Source organism: Micromys minutus (assembly GCF_963924665.1).
Source record: "Micromys minutus genome assembly, chromosome: 11".
In the NCBI taxonomy this organism is placed as follows: Eukaryota; Metazoa; Chordata; class Mammalia; order Rodentia; family Muridae; genus Micromys; species Micromys minutus.
This window is the reverse complement of record NC_137980.1, coordinates 29,928,187-29,950,508: the sequence shown is the minus strand read 5'-3', so window position 1 is coordinate 29,950,508 and position 22,322 is coordinate 29,928,187. Positions and strand designations below refer to the sequence as shown.

Below are 22,322 nucleotides of genomic sequence, written 5' to 3'. Positions count from 1 at the left end.
ATGATAAATCCTTTTAAAAGACAGAAGAGAGGGCTGGAGGGATGGATCAGTGGTTAGAGTTCTGATTATTTACTTTTCCAGAGGACTGGTGTTGGGATTCCAGACACTCACATTGGGTGGCTCACAACCACTTCTAACTCCAGCTCCAGGGAATCTGATTTCTGGGCCTCCATGGGTCCCCAAATTCATGTGGCAGATGTTCACCCTAACACACCCATAAATAAAATTAATAAATCTTAAAAATTAACATAAGAACAAAAGATAAAAAGTAATGAAATTTAGCCCGCTTATACTGAAATAAGATGCTGCCAGAGTTAAATCAGTGCTCTTTTGTGCAATATACTGTTTAAGACATCATATATTTCAGTGAACAAAGCAAAAAAAATGTTCCTGTCCTCTTTGAACTTGTGTTTTAGGAAGGAACTTAGTGTTGCCTGGTAATGGTCACTGTTTATTTTTAGCATTTCTTCTACTCTTTTTATAGTGCCAGTTTGCTGTGGTGATGGAGAGTAGACCAGTTGCTAGAACTGAGTGCAGATGTCTGACAGCAGAAAGACATTCTGTTAGTGCATTTAGTGCATGGGACTGGACTCTGTGCTGTTACTGGTGACATTTAGCTTTTCTGTGATGGAGGTGGGGCACAAGAGTTTATTTGAAAACACAGCTTGAAGATTAGGGGTGGTTCAAATGATCTCACTTGATGTAAACTGTCAGGTAAAAACCTACTTAAGTTTTCGTCTCAGCCCTGTAACTATATCCCATTGACATCTTCAAACATTTTGTTGTTTTTAAAACTTTTATTACCACCTTCAAAAAAAAAACTTTATGAACATTAGTGTTTTGCCTGCATTGTCTTGGTGGAATTGGTTGGTACATATGGAGACATTCGGTCTCTAGTAGTGATTCTGGTCTCTAGGCAGTGTTATGTTAATGTTGATAATCATGAAGTTGGCAAGAAGAAAAGCTGATTACCTCAAATAGTGTACTTGTGTGTCTGTATAACATACTATTTAAAAAAAGGTAGCTTAATTTTAAAAAGAAATTTAAAAGAAAATTGGAATTTTAGTTATGATTCAAAATGGAAGTTTTCAAGAAGGTGGCACCTTAAAATTTAGTAACATAGAGTTATGAATTTACTTCTCTTCTGATAGGTTTTAAATAGGTACTCTATTAAAAACTAGTTGCATCTTAGAATTACAGGTTTAGGTCAAGTATGGTGGTACAGTCCTTTAATCCCAACACCTGGGAGGCAGGGACAAGCACAATCTATGAGTTCTTGGCCATCCTGGTCTACAGAATGAGTTCCAGGGCAGCCAGGGCTGATATACAGAGAAACCCTGTCTCAAAAACAAACAAACAAACAATGAACAGACAATTGCAGATTTAGTATTTTTTTAAAAAATTGTTAAGATTGCATTTATTTGTGTGCGCATGTGCATTCATGTGTGCGTATGTGCGTGCGTGTGGTCTGAGAACAACTTATGGAAAAATCACTTCTTACCTTCTACTGTATAGGTTCTAGCAATGGAACTCAGAAGTCAAATGGACAGAAAGTGACTTTATCTGTTGAGCTATTTCACCAGTTAGTATTTTTTTTTTTGTGATGGGCTGGAAACTTTTGAAAATATATTATTTTGTCAGTGTGCTGTAAAGAAAACTGTCAACTAGAGATTAATGGAAGAAATTAGGGTAAATTGAAAAGACAGAATACATGTCAAATTTAGTGGTAAAAATGAATAAATAGGCCAGGGTATGGTGGCATACCCAGAATCCTAGTGTTTGAGAGGCAGAGACAGGAGGATCAGGTTTCAAGTTAGCTGGGCTACACAGAGAGTTTCAGGGCCAACCTGGGCTTACATCATAGTGAAACTCTGACTCAAAAAAAAAAAAAAAAAAAAAAAACCCAAAAAACCAAAATAGAAACAAATAGACAATTGAGATGAATAAATAAACTTTGGAGTTTGCATTAGACAATAAACATCTTAGGTTCATTTCTCTTGCTGCTAGAAAATACCCTAACAGGCCACTTAGGGAAAAACAGTTCTTTGAGTTCACAGTTCCAGGTTACTGTCTATCATTGCTGGGAAGTCAAGACAGCAGGAGCTTGAAGCAGCTGCTCTTATCGTAGTCAAGAGTGGAGAGAGAATAAATGCATGCATGATTATGCTCAGCTTGCTTTCTCAGTTCTTCTAGTTCAGCATTCCTTTCCTAGGGACTAGTGCCACCAACAGTAGTAGGTCTTCACCCTTTGGTTAATATAATCAAGAGTTCTAGGACTGCGTCCAAAGGCCAATCAAATTAAGATAGTTCTTCATTGATCTTCTCTTCCTCAGTGATTGTAGATTGTTTCAAGTTGACAATTAGAGCTAAACATTCATTATTCTCATTTGATACTGTTTTAGATATCGTCAGATTCTGGAAAAAGCCATTCAGTTATCTGGGACAGAACAACTAGAAGCATTGAGAGCTTTTGTGGAAGCGAGTGAGTAGAATGGAAGGGCCACGCTTGCCTTGTATGACTGCGTAGTTCTTTAAAGACTGTCGGCTTTTCTACAGCAATCACTGTTAAATGTGCTTTGAGATGAACTTATTCCAGACACTTAACCACATGCAGTTGGGTTATTTTTCAACTGAATTGTCTTCAAAATTGAAATCTCAATTAAGCTTTTATATAGATGCTCTGTGCTTTCCCTTTGCGCAAAGATAAAAAACAAAAGGGAAAGTATAAAAATTTCAAGGAACTTTCCCCAATATTTTCTTAGAAAAGTTACTATATTTTTCTGCTTTGCTGTTGTAAATATGAAATCAGTAAAATCCAGCATAAAGAAACTAATTATATAGCATATGAGAAGAATAAATTGAACTTATTAAATGGTAATTTTAAGTAAAATGTGATTGCTTAATGGAAACTTACAGATTATTGATGTTTCTTGTTTACTTTCTAACCAGTGGTGAATGAGAACGTCAGTCTTGTGATCTCACGGCAACTGCTAACAGATTTCTGCACACACCTCCCTAACCTACCAGACAGCACAGCCAAGGAGGTCTACCATTTCACTTTGGAGAAGATCCAGCCTCGGGTCATTTCCTTTGAGGAGCAGGTAAAAGTCTAGAGCCATAGATTTTATTGTTGTTTTGTTCTGTTTTAATAATTCAGGAACTGGAAGCTCCTAATTCCTAGTAATTTTTTTTTTTGAAAAAAGTTCATAATTTTTTTTATGTTTTGCCCTCTACCACTTCTTCTCAGACGTTCCCATCCACTCAAACACTGGGAAGCAGAGGCAAGTGGATCTCTGAGTTTGAGGCAGCTTGGTCTATAGAGAAAGTTCCAGGACAGCCAGGTCTTCACAGAAGAAGAGCTCTGTCTTGAGTAACTAAAAAGCAACAAATAAAAAACAGAAGCAAAAATAAATACAAAATCCCTACAAAACCACAGGGAAAAAAAAAAAAAAGCAAAACACTGATAAGACAAAAAGTGTCTAAACAAAGCAGAATAAAACAGTAACTCCACAGAAATGTCATTGAGTTGGATGTGGGGCCTGCCGCCCTTGAGTGTGGCTCAAAGGCCTAGAAAGACTGGTTTTTCCCTTTGCCACAAGGGTATCAGTTGTAAATAGCTTCTTGGTTAGGTGTGGGGCCCCATGCTTCCTTGCTGGGGCCCTGTCTGTCTTGAACCTGTGCAGGCCTGTGCAAGCTGCCTCAATTCTCTGTGAGTTCTTATGGTCACCTGTCCTGTTATGTCAAAACAGTAGATTTTGAGCTTAAGATAACACATTATTTTTATAATCTTAAGTTATTAATTCCTTAAAGGAGATAATTGCTCAGTTTCATATTTTTTATAAAACTGAATCAAACAGCATTTACGATGTAAAATCAAGGAAGAATTAGGACATAGCAGCTCCAGCTGCAGTGTTAGTAAAGATTTTGTAGTCTGTTTTACTCATGTATACAGACATGTACTTATGTGCAGATGGAGGTCAGGATAGCTCTGGAATTAGTTCTATTCTTCCATCTGTATATGAATTCTGTGGAGCATATTCAGGTTGTAGGCTTTTATAACATTGTACCTTGAGCAGTCTCAGTAGCGCTAGTAACATTGTTAAAATTGAAAACTTAGGAAAACTCCAGCATCAAGTATGTAGCAACACAAAAGCAAAGTTTAATACTGAAAAAAATGATGCCAAAATATGCAATTTAGAAATGTGTTGTTTCCAAAGAGTACACATGCAGGACCGTGGCTTCAGCAGCATTTGTAGCAGAGGATGGCATAGTCTGGCATCAATAGGAGGAGAAACCCAGGGTGTTGAGGTGGGAGTGGGTGGGTGGGAGAAGAAGCAACCTCCTAAAGGCAGGGGAAGAGGGCATGGGAGAGGGGAGAACCAGGAAAGGGATAACATTTGAAATGTAAAAACATAAAATATCCAATAAAAAAAAAGAAATGTTGCGTTTTTCTATGTTCATATTCTGTGAATACAAACTTGATAGAAGTAAAAAGTAGGTTAGTATATTGGGTAAGAGCACTGTCTGAGTGTCGTCTCTATCTGTCATTCTAGGTTGCTTCCATAAGACAGCATCTTGCATCTATTTACGAGAAGGAGGAAGACTGGAGAAATGCAGCCCAAGTGTTGGTGGGGATTCCTCTGGAAACAGGACAAAAGTATAGTAAATAGTGGACTTGAATGGATTTGGATGAGTGTCTTAACATGTTTTCTTAAATCCTAACAGAGGAGATCCGAATAGTCATAGTGCATTAGACAATAGTCATAGTGTAGTAAGTGCTTCTCAAAGACTGACTGTTGTCTGAGGGCAGACAGTGCTTTAGAAGGGGTGTTCTTAAGACAAAGGTCTTAAGCTGCCAATGTATTTGTAGTGTTTTCTAAGGAAGAATAAGAATACCAATATAGGTAGAGTGAACACCAGAAAAGACAGGAACTCAGTCCTAGGGATCAGGTCCCCTGGGTTCTTAAAGCCATTGTAAGGCCTTCGATTCAAAGAAAAATGAGAGGGCTAGGCAAGGTGGTACATTGTCTTTAATCCCACCACTCAGGAGGCAGAGGCAGGCAGATCTCTGAGTTTGAGGCCAGCCTGGTCTACACGGAGAGTGTTACAAAGTTTGGACCCTGCCTCCAGGACAAAGTGAAATGAGAGTGAGCCATTGGATAATTTTGGACAGAGAAGTGATGGTGATAATGTGTCTTGAAGAACCTCTGAGCACTGAGTGCTGGCTGAGGTGCTGGTAACAGTAGGGATGTCAATTAACCACAGCTGGAGGAACTCCTCACTCAGTCTGCAAATCTCCCCTGTGCACTACAGAAATGGCTACGTCCTGAGTTTTTGGCCAAAACAGTTGGAAATATGGGTTTGCCAGGCCCTGTGGGGAGTAGATTTTGAGGGAAGGTGAAGCGTATGTTTGGGTTGTGATAAGCAAATGAAGATACCTGGTAGTGAGCAGAGTGGTTTCATTTGGAGGAAGTAGAGCAGTCTGGGCTACAAGTAGACATTTGGGAGTCCTTGCCTACTAGACCGGATTGACCGCTTTCCAGGGGAGAAGAGGAGTGGGTGCTGAGGCCTGGGGTATTTCAATGTTAAGAGGTAAGTGGTAAAGGCAGTTGTAGCAAGTGGGAGGTAAGATCACCAAAATAGGGTGTGCTCCTCCCTAGAACCCATATGAGGGAAAGAGCCTTGGCTGGTGAGCGCCCGTCAGGCGTGGAAGCAGGGTGATTGGATGAGAGCTGTTGTGGTGCAGCTGGGGAGAGCTTAAGCCTGACTGGAAAGAGAGAACGGAGACAGCTCTTTGGAGGTTTCAAAAAACAAAACAAAAAGGGAACCATACAGAGACAATAATGAGTGTAGGATAGAAACCACAATGAAAGTTAGATAGTTTTATTTTCTAATCCATTGGAAAGCAAAAGTTTTGATAATTGATGCTGGGTATAGTGGTGGTTGCCTTTAGTCCCAGCACTCAGAAGGCAGAGACAGGCAGAACTCTTGAGTTCTAGGTCAGCCTAATCTACAAAGTGAGCTCCAGAATAGCCAGAGTGACATAGTGAGACCTGTGTCAGAAAACAAGGCAAAACACTGATGTTGAGGAATTGGTAATGGATTCTCACAGTAGTGTATGAGCACATGGGAATCCAGTAGGGTGGAGAGCATTTTAGACTGGCATAGTCCTTTGTCTAGGGCTGTCCTGTGTGTAAGGTTAGCATCCTGGTTCTTTCTCAGGACAGCAGCACTGCTGGGCCTTCAACAGTCAGAAATGCACATGTTCCCCGAGGGACAAGTAGAGCACAGGACAGGCTGCATCAGTGACGGAGGAGTTGGTGCACGTTCTCCGTGATGGCTTCTCAGAGAAGGCAGCAGAGCCTGCGCAGCACTGACAGGGCCGGGCAGTCAGACTGAGAGAGGACACAGGAGTGACTGGATGAAGGGGCTCCTCAGAAAGTCAGTCAGTCATTTTCATTTTTAATGTAATGAAAGGATTTCCTGATTTTAAAAAATCGAAAAATTAAAGAAGCTTAGCATGAGAGAACAATTCCTATGAATTTGAGTTGTGAATGGGAAACACACTGTGGAATATATAATAAATGAGCTAAGCAAACAATTTGAATTCATAGAAATGTTTTCCATGACCTGTCTCTCCCCTACAAAAACCAAAACAAAGACCTAACTTCACAGTGGGAGCTAGGTTTTTAATTTGTTTTGTTTGTTGTTTTTTGTTATTTGTCTGTTTTTCCTTGCCACAAGGCTTTACTGTTTTGGCTGTCACACAGAAAAGATTACTTTTCTTTGAGGATTAATCTTGAATTCTGAGTTTTGAATTATTTTGAAGCCTCCAGTTCCTTCTGGAGTAAGATGTCACCAGTGGAAGAGGGAGAGACTGAAAACTGCCTGTAACTCATTCCAACCCTACTCTCTCTAATTGAGATTATAGTTTGTGTAAAAATGCCGTCAAACACTTTTTCACTTGAAAGAAAACACATGTTGTCTGTGAGTGGCTCGCAAGGATCATGCAGAATGCCTTCTACCTTCTTACACAGCAGAGAGATTCACTCCTATAGACACAGGACAGTGGTTTTCATTTTCTAACGTAAGTAATCATTTTATAAGGTGATCTCCTTGTAATAGGTACATGGGCACATTCCTTATTGTGTCTAGTAGGATCTGATATCTAGATGTCAGATTTCATGGATTACAAACACACATCTAAGGAATTCAGAGCATAGTTGGAGAGTTAATCGCCAAACTGTTCTCCAGGCAGGCTGAGCCTGATGCAGGTCCACCATAGTGTCCGATAAGCCTCACACGTGCCACTTGTCTATTTCATTTGTTGTTTGCTTATTTGTCCTAGACAGTACAATGTAGACTATAAGCTGGAGACTTACCTGAAGATCGCAAGGCTGTACCTGGAGGATGATGATCCTGTCCAGGCTGAGGCTTACATAAACCGAGCATCCTTACTTCAGAATGAATCCACAAACGAACAGTTACAGATACACTATAAGGTAACAAATGAGCTGTATATACCAAGATGTTTCAACACGTGATGAATGTTTACCTCATTTCGTTGACCCTCCAGTTTTCCCTAATTGGAGCATTTTCCCTCCATAGGTTTGCTATGCACGTGTCCTTGATTACAGAAGGAAATTCATTGAAGCTGCCCAAAGGTACAATGAGCTCTCTTACAAGACAATAGTCCACGAAAGTGAAAGACTAGAGGCCTTAAAGCATGCACTACACTGCACCATCTTAGCATCGGCAGGTAAGCCTGGGATTTAGGCTTCAGTGACACAAATTGTCTCTGCTAATAACATTAGGTGGCAACAACTGGAATACCTTGCAAGGAACCATTCTTCTACGGGGTGTCTTAGTACAATTAAAGTAAGTTTAAACATGAAACAAAACCAGGAATAAAAGGATTTATTTTAAAAATGTAAGTGAATGTATCAGTTTGTTACTCACACATTGAGAATAGTTAGAGATAAGTTTATTGTTAGATTTTCACAGAAAGAGAAACTGATTCTTAAATGAGAACTACAGAGGAGGAGATACATTTTAAATCAGTAGATTTACTCATTGGGTCAGTAGAATGACTCATCCTGTAGATATGCCTGTTGCCAACCCTGAGGAGCCCAGTTTGACTCCCAGGACCCATGTGGTGGAGGAGACAAATGATTCCTGAAGGTTCTGTCTCACCTTCACAAGTGTATGACAGCAGGGGTGTTTCCCTCATGTGCACAGAAAGATCTAAAGGGAGGGGCTGGAGAGATGGCTCAGTGGTTAGAGCACTGACTGCTCTTCCAGAGGTCCTGAGTTCAATTCCCAGCAACCACATGGTGGCTCAACCATCTGTAATGGGATCCGATGACCTCTTCTGGTGTGTCTGAAGACAAAGTGTTCACATTCATAAAATAAATAAGCCTTAAAAAAACAAAATCTTTAAGCTTCATTTTAGAATAACAGACTAGCATTTGTTCTTTTCCTCAATGCATATAAAGTTTTTCACTATATTATAGCATAGAAAGCACATGACTTTTATATAGAAAAGACTGTTGTGAAGGACTGTTAATCCTGAACCATGGCTTTTCTAAATCATTCCGAAGTCCTCCAGGATCTGTTATCAGCAGAGAGTTCATAACATGTTTAGTGCTCACACGTAACACCCCCTCCCCTTCGTTTTGGACAGAGTCTTTTTATTTAGTCCTGGCTGTCCTAGAACTCCATGTATGGATGGAGCTGACCTCCAGTTTACAGAGATCTGTCTGCCTCTGCCTTTAGCGTGCTGGGATTAAGGCTTAAACTGCCACTTAGATTTTCTTGTAACTAAGTATCAGGTATGGTTACATCTTAGTATGTCATACAGATTTTCTTTGATTTCCTGTTGTTTTACTTTATCATCCAGGCATACCCATCCTGTGGCCAATAAACTGTATGCTTCCAAGGATAGCTATAACTGATGTGCCACATGAAACTACAAACACTCCTGAAATAAGAGGGTTTTTTGTTTGTTTGGTTGGTGGTTGGTTGGTTTGGGTTTTTTGTAACTCAATTACATGGTTCTTCAGTGTGAACTTTGTAGTTAATAAGATTATTTCAGTGTCAAAAGGTTGGACACAACTACGTGCACAGGGATTATATACAGAGATGAGTTTATGGATAGGTTAAACTCCTCGGTCCAGGGACACATATTTTTTAATATTTGGATAGAAATTACATTATACTGTAATGTAACACCACTCCAAAGATGTTCTCGATGTAGATCATGGTGACCTCCAGCCCGGAGATCCTTCTGCCAGCCTCTGCCTCCCGAACTGTGCTTTTGATGCTCACACCTTCGCAGTATGACTTGGATGTGGTCCCGTTAGTGTTGACTATTTCTCTACATTCTAACATAAAAAGATAGCCTTTTTACATTAGGAGTACGTTAGGTTTGCAGCACTGGAAAACAAATATGCTAAAAGTTATGTTTTAAGATCTATATTATAGGGCTGGAGAGATGGCTCAGCAGTTAAGAGCATTAATTGCTCTTCCAGAGGTCCTGAGTTCAAATCCCAGCAACCACATGGTGGCTCAGAACCATCTGTAATGAAATCCAGCACCCTCTTCTGGTGTGTCTGAATATACAGTATACTCATTTACATAAAATAAATACATCTTTTTAAAAAATATTTTATAAATACTCTTTTTCCTTTTACTAGAATACTGTCTTAGGATTTTCTCTAAATTTTTTATGTGTTTGTTTATTTGTTTAGTGGATATGAATGTTTTTGCTACATGTATGCCTGTGTACCACATGTGTGCTCGGTGCCTACAGAGGCCAGGAGAGAGCATCTGATCACCTGGAGCTGGAGTAAATAGGCTTTTGTTAGCTGCTGTGTAGGTGCTGAGAGTGTGATCAGGGTACGCCTCCTAATCACGGGCCCATCTCTCCAGCCCTTAGTTAGTATTTCTATTGTGCGATCAAACACCATGACCAAAAGCAACTTGAGAAGAAAAGGGTGTATTTTGCTTATATATCCTAGGGAACCTAGAGAGCAGGAACTAAAGCAGAGGCTATGGAGGAATGCTTCTTACTGATTTTCTTCCCAAGGCTTACTCAGCTTGCTTTCTCACACCATCCAGAACCACCAGCCCAGGGGCAGCCCCAACTACAGTGAGTTCGGCTCTCCTATAGTAGTTACTGTCAAGAAAAATGTCCCCCACGGCCTTGTTCTCATGTCAGTCTAGTGCAGACGTTTTCTCAGTTGAGGTTCCCTCTTCCTAAATGACTATAGCTATATCAGTTGGCATAAAACTAGCCAGGATAATACCAAGATTTAGACACTGGATGTTACCACAGCTACTAGGTGTAGGTGTCCTTGTGACAGAAGAAAGTGGCTATTGACAGCACTGTTTCCACTCACTTGGTATTAGTCACCAGTTGTTTAAAGGCTTCAAAATGTATGCATCGAGACAATATCATTTTTGTTTTCTGTTTCTGAGACACAGTCTTTCTGTTCAGCTTCGCTCACCTACAACTTGCTGTGTAGTTCAGGCTGGCTTCAAACTGGTAAACCTCATTCTTCAGCCTTCCTGGTTCTGTAATTATAGAAGTGTATTCCATGCTGGGCATATATATTTTTTATTAACTAAATAATGTACTAATATAAATATACAAGAAGAAAATATAAATCACCTCCTGGACCATTTTGATCTCTACCCTGGTCCATTATGTGAATATTCAGTTATTCTCACCTGTTTTTTTGCTAGTGAACATATCTAGTGATTAAAATTTATTTTGAACTAATGCAAACTTTCAGTGTTTTCATCATTTCCAGATATGTGCAGACTAAGTAGCAAAATGAGTTACCCAACTCCTGTCTCCAGGTGAGAGTGGTCTCATAGTGCTCTGCCTCTTATAGCCCAGCTTTTAACCTGTGTGCAAGCGTTCTTTTGTGGGCTACTCGGGCTCCCTCTTCATAGTTTTATGCCCTTTATTGGTGAGTTTGCTGTTAAAATGGTTCCCTGTTGGACTGCCGGATGTTCTCTACTACTCTCTGTGTGTGTGTTTAGGTATAGGTGTTGGTGGGAACTAGGGCTGGACAAAGTCTTTCTGGGTAGTCTTGGCTGTCCTGTGACTCACTGGACTCAAATTACAGGCACGCACCACTATTTCCTCTAGTGTTCATAAGTATAGACAGTCTGCTGTGGAGATGTTTGTGTGACACAATATATCCTGTAAGCTTTATTTTGGCAGAATTGCAGTGTTAGCTATGAGTTCAAAGCTAATGAATTAACCATATGTGTTATATAAGGGTCTAAACAGAAACACATGAAACAAAGTTGCAGATTGGTTAAGATTGACAAAAAATTGACTAGGGGCTTAGAAGAACCTAATTCTGTATCTCCAATAGAAGCAGCAGCTCAATATTAACTGTGGTACAATGCCTTTCTAGAACATACTACGTATATGTTAATGGGGATTGTCTGTATTTTATTAGGCAAAAATAGGATCATAGAATGTGATTCTTTTTGTCACTGAAGAAACACTTAGGACATTTTACCTTCTGTTTCCCTAGGACAGCAGCGCTCTCGGATGCTGGCTACTCTTTTTAAGGATGAAAGGTGCCAGCAACTTGCTGCATATGGGATCCTAGAGAAAATGTACCTAGACAGAATCATCAGAGGGAACCAGCTTCAAGAATTTGCTGCAATGCTGATGCCTCACCAGAAAGCAACGACGGCTGATGGTAATGATCATGTCTTACATGTATGTGGCAGGGAATGTTTAGGTATAGATTAGTAGAAAGTATGTTACATTAGTATTTCCAAGCAGTACTTTCTGATTAATAAAAAGAGGACTATAGACCGATAATGAATATTAAACACCGACATAGGTTTGTAGTATAATCTGAAATAATCCATATTGGAAAGCATTTTATGTAATAAAGTGGTTTTTTCTTTTTTTTTTTCCAAAATATTGTTTGTTTGTTTGTTTGTTTGTTTGTTTGAAACTTGTGAAAACTAAAACAATGGCAGAGTATATGTATGGCACCTGGGTTTTAGAGAGCCTAAGCTGTTGGTAAGCAACACTAAGTAACAGGCTGTAATAGAGCATCATTATCCATTCTTGATGAAGAGTAAAGTGTAGCTCAGTGGCTTGCCCAAGGTTTCTTGGGTAAAATGCTGCAAATAATATGTTTCCTTTCATCTTTCCTGGTTAAATGATGTGTTTGCTTAAATCAAAATGTCTTTGCCAGGGAAAAAGACTTTTTAATATTTTCTTATTCATAGTAGTGATTATTTTATGCATGTTTGTCTAAGATGTTTTAAAGTACGGTGTTAACATGGCCATGATACTAATTACAGAGTGTGCACACAATGAACCATGTGCAGAGCGGTGTGGCAGCAAACGTGTCAGCTAGGCCTGCTGCCTGCGCTCACTGTTTGTGAGGACTCATTTCAGTTAGGCTACCTGAGAGGTGACATTTTACTCCCTCTTAATTTTAAGAGTTTTATTTTTATTTATGTGTCTAGGTGTGTGTCAGTATGAATATATGCCGGGTACATGGAAGTGTGTCTTGGGAGGCCTGAAGAAGTCAGCCAGCGATGAGCTGTGCTGAGTCTGAGTCACCCAGTGGGGCTGCTGGGAACCAAACTCAGGTCCTCTACAAGAGCAGCCAGTGATCGTAATGTGCTGAGTTGTGTCTCTAGGCCACGATTTTCTTCTTCATAGAATTTTCTTAAGCACTTCATGAAAATTTTTTTTATTGTTGTAGGATTATTTCTGGTTCTTCTGAGCAATTAGTTTTGTCATAGTTAAACACATTCTGAATTGATAAATTGATTCTTTTATTTTGCTTAACCTCTAGAAAGATTAAATTTGTAACACAACTATGAGTAGTATGCATGGGCTTCAGTTGACACTAATCCTCCTGTTTGGTTTGTTATAGCTTTTGAATTTTTTTAAAGATTTGTATTTATTTATGTCCATGAGTACACTGTAGCTGTCTTCAGATGCACCAGAAGAAGGCATCAGATCCCACTACAGATGGTCGTGAACCACCATGTGGTTGCTGGGATTTGAACTCAGGACCTCTGGAAGAGCAGTCAGTGCTCTTAACCACTGAGCCGTCTCTCCAGCTTCCTGAGTTAGCAATTTTAAGACATAGTGCCTGCTGTATTTTTAAATGTGAAGTATGTTCACTGGTGTTCATTCTGTCTCCAGTCTTGTAGCATCGCTGCTGATACAGTTCTAGCTCTTAGATTTGCATGTTCTGAACATTTCACGTTAACTGGAATCATAATGATGTTGTTATGGCCTGTCATGATTGGCTGCTTTCACTAGTGTCATGGCTCTCCATGTTATTGGTATTTTATTCCTCTTTGCCAAATAAAATTCTAGTATGTGGAGCTAAGTTGGTGGACAGGAAGATTGTTTCCACTTTGGGATTATTAGTATTGCTGCTGTGAGGTTAAAATTTTGTGTTAAAAGTTTTTACATGTGTGTTAACATGTGCATGTGTACAGTCTTTCCCTTTCCCACCATCTGACCCTTCCTCCTTTCTTTTCTTTTGTGCTTGAAATGGGTTTTGTGGCCTTTAATGTCAAACATTCTATTACTGGACCAACCTACATCCCCATGCTTGGCTAAATCATTTTTTATCTTCTTCTTCTTTTTTTTTTTTTTTTTTTAATTGTGCCGGATTGGTGAGCAGTTATAAGAAAGAATTGAAAGAATTTTGTAGAATACTTCCTTGGGGGTCTTTAAATACCCCCATTACAGCAACTGGTCTGTAGTTTAATGCACAACAGTCATTACAGAAAACTGGGTGAGGCCAGCAATCCAGGGCAGGGTTGAAGACTTTGTTAGGGGTTAGATTCCCTAGTTTACAGGAGGATTCTGTTTCTGAACTCCTGAAAGAAAGAAGTTGGCCCTGCATCTGGGATATACCTGATGTTTACCTCACAGTAAGGTGCTTATGGATAACCAAATAATGAGCCAAGGGGCTGGAAAGATGTCTCATTAGTAAGAGTGTGTGTTCTTCCCAACACCCTGCGGTGTGCGGTGATTTGTCAGCTCCCACATCTTACACTGTGGAGAGCGTGTGAGAGAACATGATGCTCTGCATGTACCCCTATCCCATCCCACCTCACCCCAGGAATACACATTCTCAAAAAAAAATGAATCTTAAAAGATTAAGATGAGGCTTCCAGAGCATGTTGCATGATTGCTGTACTGCTCTTGCTAGTAAGTTTCTGTTTGAAGCAGAGAAAGAAAAGTTAATGAATTTGTCAGCTAGGAGCAGAGCCCCCGTGCAGGGGGCTCAATCCATCGGTCCCTTAGCAATTGCTCACCAGCTACTCATGTGTGTCACCTCCCTAACACAGTTCCTCACAGGAGCAGCTGAGACAGGATGGACCGTGGCTCACAGTGTGAAAATGCAGACCACCATAGTGTGAAGGGCATGAGGGCAGGTGTGTGAGGGGCCAGGACACAGACCAGTGTAGGTACTCCCTGACTTTCTCCTTTTCAATTGAGGACCACAGCCTAAGGCATGGTATGCCCGTTCAGGGTAGCTCTTAAACTAAATCTATCTGGGAACACTCCCACGGGTATGTTTCCATGGTGATTGACTATTGGAGATTAGCTATCACACTAATTTTCTAAATTCTATATTTTATTTAATGGTATATAAACTATAATTGTAAGTATACCCCATACATTAGTGCTTGCCTTTATTCTTAACACTGGGAAGGCAGAGGCAAGATCTTCCAGTGAGTTCCAGGACAGCCAGGACAATACAGAGAAACCCTGTCTGGAAACAACAACAACAATAATAATATCAAATGTAAATTTTAGTAAAGTGTTGATTAGAGGTATAAAGCTGATTATTACATGGCTAGAAATAAAAATAAAGGTATTTTTTTTCTAAAGTATAAAACTAGTTTCAAACATTTAATGATTTATTTATGCTTATTTAAGGTTCCAGCATCTTGGACAGAGCTGTTATTGAGCATAATTTGTTGTCAGCAAGCAAATTATATAACAACATCACCTTTGAAGAACTTGGAGCTCTTTTAGAGATCCCTGCAGCTAAGGTATTTTTTTTTTTTAATATTTATTTACTTTACTTAAGAGTACACTGTCGCTGTCTTCAGACACACCAAAAGAGGGCATAAGATCCCATTACAGATGGTTGTGAGCCACCGTGTGGTTGCTGGGAATTGAACACAGGACCTTTCGAAGAGCAGCCAGTGCTCTTAACTGCTGAGCCATCTCTCCAGCCCTAAGGTATTTTTCTTAATTCAGCACTTTATAACAGGGAAATTGAAACCCCAAATCATTGAAGTAACGAAAAGATATATACTTTATAAAGTTCATCAGCACAACAAAAGGTACATGTTTAAAGTCCCAGGGAAGTGGGAGGAGACTGGGAGGAGATTGGCTAAATACCGTTGTCATGAAACTTAGTGGTTTTAGCTTTGTAAATTGTGTTTCATGATAGTTACTTAGAATGGATTTACAGAAGCCCCAGTCTACCCTTTTCACAAGGATATATATCTTTGTGTAGTGTCTTACAAACAATACAAAGTTTCTGGATGCTAAATGGTTCTTCAAGCTGTCCTTGTTCCTCTGCTCTAGACTGACTCACATGTTTAATGCTCATCTTTCTGACCCCAAGATGCCCTGCTATGCTTTCCGAGTGTGCTTTAGTTTAAGGACTTGTTGGCCTGCTAGGGAGTCTTCCTTTGTTTTTGGATTTGGTTGGTCATACACAAATTCCACCCCAATACCAATTGTAGTTACACTTTTACCACTTCTGAAACATCATCTCAATTTTTAACAATACTGAGAATAAGCAGTCAATCTTTCACCTTAATTAAAGTCATGTAGTTTATCTGATTATAAAGTTTTAATTTAGGGTTTTCCTTGTTCTTCTTTTGAGACAGGATCTCATGCAGCCTAGACTGGTCTCACACTCAGTAGGAGGCTGAAGCCAAGGATGACCTTAAACTCTGGATCCTCCTGCCTCTACCTCCCAGTTACTGAGATTACAGGTGTGTGTATGCCAGGCTTAATTTAGGATTTTCTAAGTTTTGTTGCACATACACATTTAGTGAAGAGAATGGATTGACCTTGGAATTGAGACAATAGTTGCCATTTAAAGATGTTTTTTAGCAAAGCATGGTAGCTCACACCTATAATCTCAGTACTTTAGACACTGGGGAAGGAAGGTGGCTACAGGGTAAGAGAAATGAACCAAAAGAAGCTTTCTTCTTAGGAATGGTGCTTCACTGCTTGTGGAGTGAAGACGCTGTCAGTTATTGATTATAGTCAGTAGGAGTGATGTAATCAGTCAGTAGGAGTGATGTGTTCAGTCAGTAGGAGTGGTGTGATCAGCAGTAGGAGTGATGTGATCAGTCAGTAGGAGTGATGTAATCAGTCAGTAGGAGTGGTGTGATCAGTCAGTAGGAGTGATGTAATCAGTCAGTAGGAGTGATGTAATCTGTCAGTAGGAGTGGTGTGATCAGTCAGTAGGAGTGATGTAATCAGTCAGTAGGAGTGATGTAATCAGTCAGTAGGAGTGGTGTGATCAGTCAGTAGGAGTGATGTAATCAGTCAGTAGGAGTGATGTGTTCAAGATCAGTCAGTAGGAGTGATGTGATCAGTCAGTAGGAGTGGTGTGATCAGTCAGTAGGAGTGGTGTGATCAGTCAATAGGAGTGGTGTGATCAGTCAGTAGGAGTGATGTAATCAGTCAGTAGGAGTGGTGTGACCAGTCAGTAGGAGTGGTGTGATCAGTCAGTAGGAGTGATGTAATCAGTCAGTAGGAGTGGTGTGATCAGTCAGTAGGAGTGATGTAATCAGTCAGTAGGAGTGATGTGATCAGTCAGTAGGAGTGATGTGATCAGTCAGTAGGAGTGGTGTGATCAGTCAGTAGGAGTGGTGTGATCAGCAGTAGGAGTGATGTGTTCAGTCAGTAGGAGTGATGTGATCAGTCAGTAGGAGTGGTGTGATCAGTCAGTAGGAGTGGTGTGATCAGTCAGTAGGAGTGGTGTGATCAGTCAGTAGGAGTGGTGTGATCAGTCAATAGGAGTGGTGTGATCAGTCAATAGGAGTGGTGTGACCAGTCAGTAGGAGTGGTGTGATCAGCAGTAGGAGTGATGTAATCAGTCAGTAGGAGTGGTGTGATCAGCAGTAGGAGTGATGTGATCAGTCAGTAGGAGTGGTGTGATCAGTCAGTAGGAGTGGTGTGACCAGTCAGTAGGAGTGGTGTGATCAGTCAGTAGGAGTGATGTGATCAGTCAGTAGGAGTGATGTGTTCAGTCAGTAGGAGTGGTGTGATCAGTCAGTAGGAGTGGTGTGATCAGTCAGTAGGAGTGGTGTGATCAGTCAGTAGGAGTGGTGTGACCAGTCAGTAGGAGTGGTGTGACCAGTCAGTAGGAGTGATGTGATCAGTCAGTAGGAGTGGTGTGACCAGTCAGTAGGAGTGGTGTGACCAGTCAGTAGGAGTGGTGTGATCAGTCAGTAGGAGTGGTGTGATCAGTCAGTAGGAGTGGTGTGATCAGTCAGTAGGAGTGGTGTGACCAGTCAGTAGGAGTGATGTGATCAGTCAGTAGGAGTGATGTGTTCAGTCAGTAGGAGTGGTGTGATCAGTCAGTAGGAGTGGTGTGATCAGTCAGTAGGAGTGGTGTGATCAGTCAGTAGGATGATGTAGCATTGACTGTGGAGATGTCAGGATAAACGATGGGCAAGTCAAGAACTGGAGAGACAGCTCAGCAGTTAAGAGTATTGGCTTTTTCACAGAGGGCCTGGGTTTGGTTTCCAGCACCCAGTCAGTGACTCATGAGCAGCAGAGCTCCAATTCAAGGAGTGCTCTCTCCTGGCCTCCATCAAAAGAAAGAGCAAAAAAAAAAAAAAAAAAAAAGAAAAGAAAAGAAAAAGCAAAAAGAGAAACAATTTTTTGTTTTTCTCCTGAATATCAAGGCAATTTCTTATTATTTTAAGATTTTTGATTATTTCTTTATGTGTATGGATTTTTTAAGCTTTATTTAATTTTAATGTATGTGTGTATGTCCATGAAAGTGTATATCTGTGCGTGTTTATGTGTGCCCAAGGAAGCCAGAAGAGGACTGCAGGTTTCCTAGGACTAGAATTACAGTCAGTTGTGACCTACCAAGTGTGGATGCTGGGAACTGAACTCGGATCTGCAGGAGAAGCATACACACTTGACCATGAGCCAGTTCTAGCCCCGTGTGGGCTGCTTTGCCTGCCTACATGTCTGCGTCACATGTGTGCCTGGTGCCTGTAGAAGCCAGAAGAGGGTGTTAGATCCCTGGGACTAGAGTTATGGACAGTGGTGAGCTGCTGTGTGGGAATTGAACCCTAGTCCTCATAAACACTAGGCTCACTGCAGCACATTGCAGGACTGTGTGACTTCCGTCTCAGTTTTTTTTTCCTTTTAAAGAGTTGGATCCTAGTGAACTTTTGAGGCTGGTTCTATAGCTTAGCTGCCGAGTGTCTGCTCTGGAGTAAACCTCCAGGGATAAACTGTGCTAATACCACACTCCTGTAACTCTGGCACTTGGGTAGCAGAGGCAGGAGGATCAGAAGTTTAGGATCATCCTCAGCTATGTAGGGAACTTGACTCTTTATGAGTCAAGGGACACATGAGACTCTTCATAAAATCAAATCAAATTTTAAGCAGAGGAAAAATTGGTTATTAAGAAAAAGACTAGATTCCGTGTAGCCGTCTGACATGTCTTTATTCTTGGCACTTGAGAGAAGGAAATACATGTTGCTCAACAAGTGACAGGCAAGCACAGTAAGGACAGGGGCTAAGCCAAAGGCTTTCACTTGGGTATACCTGAACAGCTGTTAAATGCGGTCTTTCAGATCCTGAGATTGTTTTGGTTTTGTTTTTAATAGGCAGAGAAGATAGCATCTCAGATGATAACAGAAGGACGCATGAATGGATTTATTGACCAGATCGATGGAATAGTTCATTTTGAAAGTAAGAGCTTTTATGCATTCCCGTCAAATGAAATGGCAATGAGCTGTTATATGATTAAAATATGTTGAATTATTTCTTTTGGCCCGGAATTATATTACTCATGTGCATATGTCCAAAGGAAATCATTTAAAATAACCCCAAAAGGCTATATTTATGAGTTTTTTTCAACATTTCTAAGCTAAAGAAAATGTGACTGCAATTGTGTCAGTTTACTCATTTGGTCATCTGACCTTTGTTGAACTTCAGCCATGTGTGGCTCCCATGGAGTGACAGTTGCATTTCTTATTCAGAAACTCACGGAGCTAATGTAGGTGTGCAGGTGAGAGACCTCCCCTCCTGAGACCTGCAACCCTTCCCGATTCCTGCTGGGGCAGAGAGGGCTCACTGGGAAGGAGTTGTTCAGACCTGGGGTGTGTGTGCTCACTGGTCCATATCCAGTACCCCTGCCTTCCGTACATCTCCTATCTGATCACAAGAGCCACCGTGTGTTCTCTGCTACGTCCTTCCAGTCAGCAAAGTCCTTTCTCTCTTCTTCTGTTAGGCGCACCCAGTGATCTCTTGCTCAGTTCCGTTCTCGCTGATTCCCTAGAACAAGTTCACAGCCTCCTTTTTCATTGACTGTTGTAATGTGCATATATGGATATTCACATACACATATATTCCTAAATACCACCTCCCCGATCTGTGTGATGTTACTTGTCTGTGTTTTCAGGGCTGACCTTTTGGTGTTGGCTGAACAGTTGCTGTGCTCTGCCTTGTGAAGACCAGTTCCTTCTCAGCTTCTCTGTGGGACACTATTAGAACCCACTGACCTTATATTGCAGCTCTGCATCACCACCCTGCTCACCTTTCCTGCTTTCACTGAGGACAGTCAGAATCAGACGCACAGCACCATGAACCACGGTCACAGGCCCTCATCACTCCCTGGATCCTGCTTCGTGTCTCTAGACCATTCTCGTCCTACATTGCAGTATTTCCTTCAGATCTGAGGGGGTTTTGTTTTGTTGTTTATGTTTGTTTGTTTAAACTTCTCTTTTTTTTTTAAAAGAGAAAACCGTTTCCCATTTCAAAGATTATTTTTAAATTGTCTTCATCATATTTCCAAACCCTAAATGTGAGGTATAGGTGGCAATGTTTTATCTTCTGTCCACCCTTTCACCCCTTCCTACCATCCATTTCCTATTCCTGCTTTTCACACACTCGCCAAAAGGAACTCTGTTAGAAGCCTGATGTTAATACTACTTGTTTTAGCTTTTTACAATTCTGCTGACTTCTTTCCATTGGTCCTAAACACACATGGTACATATACATGTAACACATACACAAAACAGTCAAACATATAAAATAATATGTTTTTTGTTTTGTCTTAAAATAAATGAAGCGAGGCAGTGGTAGTACACACCTTTAATTCTAGCCCTCCGGAGGCAGAAGCAGACAGATCTCAGCGAGTTTGAGGCCTGTTCTACACAGCCAGTTACAGGACAGGTTTCTCTGTATGAGAAACCTTGGCCTCAAAAAACAACAAGTAGACTCAAGATAGTGTTTCAAGTAGATTTTCCATTTTCTTTTTCTGTTGTAAATGTTAATTTTGTTTGGTGAGGTAGACACATTCTCGTGTAAATCCAGTGCTCTCCCAGTAGATGGCAGTGCCGCCCAGCAAACACTTGAGGACCAGGCCCTTGAATGAGGCTGCTGTGTGGTCATCTAGTCTTGATAGGTCTTCGGTAGTTGATTTAGTTTCCAAGGGTAAGAATAATAACATTTCTATTATGTTCAGTATTGTGTTTGGTGCTAATGATTTGTGCTCTTTTTTTGAGACAGTGTCATTGTGTAGCTCTCCTGGATGGCCTGGAACTCACTTTGTAGACCAGACTAGCCACAAACTCAGAGATCCTGCCTACTTCTGTCTTCTGAATGCAGAGATGAAAAACATGTGCCACCATGCTGGGCCTGATGGGAATTCTTGCTTAATTAGCATTTTTGTCCAAGAGCTCCAGAATAAACGTCTGAAAAAGTGACACTGTTGTAATTTATCTTTTAGCTTTGGTTTACAAGTAATTTCTATTTTTTCTATTTTGTTTATTCCTTAGCACGGGAAGCCCTGCCAACATGGGACAAGCAGATCCAATCACTTTGTTTCCAAGTAAATAACCTTCTGGAGAAGATTAGTCAGACAGCCCCCGAGTGGACAGCGCAAGCCATGGAAGCGCAGATGGCCCAGTGAGTCCTCGGAGCTCTGTGCACACTGCATCTTTGCCACTTCGTGCGGATTGACTCACTGCCCCTCAAAGCATTTGCATCATGACCGTAGACATTTCAGTCCTTTTCTGCCGGATCCCACTTGAAGAAGATGCTAGAGCAAGAAGTGCAGCATTTAAACGTAGTAGCTCCACGTAATCTGGGTCTGTGTATCGAACTAACACAGATGTTTTGAAAACTTGTTCTTTAAGTGGAAGTGAACGATCTGAAGTTTGGGATTTGTGATCACTTTGTAGTCATGTAAAACTTAAGTGCTTTGTGCCTCTCCAAATGTGGTTACTCTAATAAATGGAGCGATGAGCCAAACAAAGGTAGTGCTTTGTTTTTAATTAGTGAAGTGTTTATTCCTTTTCTTTGAATTTAGAAAAGTTAATTTCTATATCTTATGCTACAAATACAAGAATGAGTTCTAGTGCCTGCCTCCAAGTTTCAAAGCTAAGGTGAATGCTTGGGTTGCACACCAAGAGGAGCTCATCAACTAGCAGGAAACCAACAAGGAAAGCCTCACAGATGGTAATTTCAAATGTGATTAGTAGAGAATATGCAGAAAAGACTTTAAAGAGGGTGTAGATGACTTCTTTTTAGCCCCAGAAATTAAAGAGCTTTAAAGTAACCCACACACTTAAAACATTAGGCAGGTTGAAAGTCAGTGTCTTGTCTTAAGACCCCTCAGAAAGATGAAGTCACATGATGAACCACCCCCAAACCTGGTCCAGTGGGCAGGATGCAGGGTGGTAGTTTATCAGCCAGGAGGAGGTGATTGTGCCAGTAACTGCTTAGCAACTGCAGCAGAGAGAGCTGACCTTCCTGCTGACCAGTTCAGTGTCAGGACTGGGATTCATGTTTCAGCAGCCAGAGGAAGGGGAGTAACTTTTGAAGTACCGTAAAAGTCTATTTTATTCTCCTGATGTAACCGTCTGCTAACCTAGGCCAAGTCCTGGAAGCTTCTATCCTCTGTACAGTCTAATCTAGTCCTAGAATGTCTTCAGCCTCTGAGACTGCTGTTGAGTAAGCTCACCCTTTCTAGCTCTTTTTGAACTGTGGCTGGCTGGTTCAGCTGAGCTGTTCT

General features: G+C 40.8%; 1 protein-coding gene across 2 annotated transcripts in view; it reads left to right on the top strand.

Moving 5' to 3' along the window:
• The window catches only part of COPS4 (COP9 signalosome subunit 4), a 32,542-nt gene extending 10,979 nt beyond the window's left edge, over positions 1–21,563 (top strand). The window contains exons 2-10 of one of the 2 annotated variants that reach the window (XM_080925060.1): positions 2,403–2,482; positions 2,950–3,101; positions 4,554–4,657; positions 7,349–7,502; positions 7,609–7,759; positions 11,556–11,726; positions 14,963–15,078; positions 18,910–18,994; positions 21,085–21,563. In XM_080925060.1, coding sequence (XP_080781186.1) covers positions 2,403–2,482; positions 2,950–3,101; positions 4,554–4,657; positions 7,349–7,502; positions 7,609–7,759; positions 11,556–11,726; positions 14,963–15,078; positions 18,910–18,994; positions 21,085–21,218 — 1,147 coding nt within the window. In that variant the 3' untranslated portion in view covers positions 21,219–21,563. The remainder of the gene's footprint in view (positions 1–2,402; positions 2,483–2,949; positions 3,102–4,553; positions 4,658–7,348; positions 7,503–7,608; positions 7,760–11,555; positions 11,727–14,962; positions 15,079–18,909; positions 18,995–21,084) is intronic. The other variant, XM_080925061.1, reaches the window with a different exon arrangement.
• The last annotated feature ends 759 nt before the right edge of the window (positions 21,564–22,322 follow it).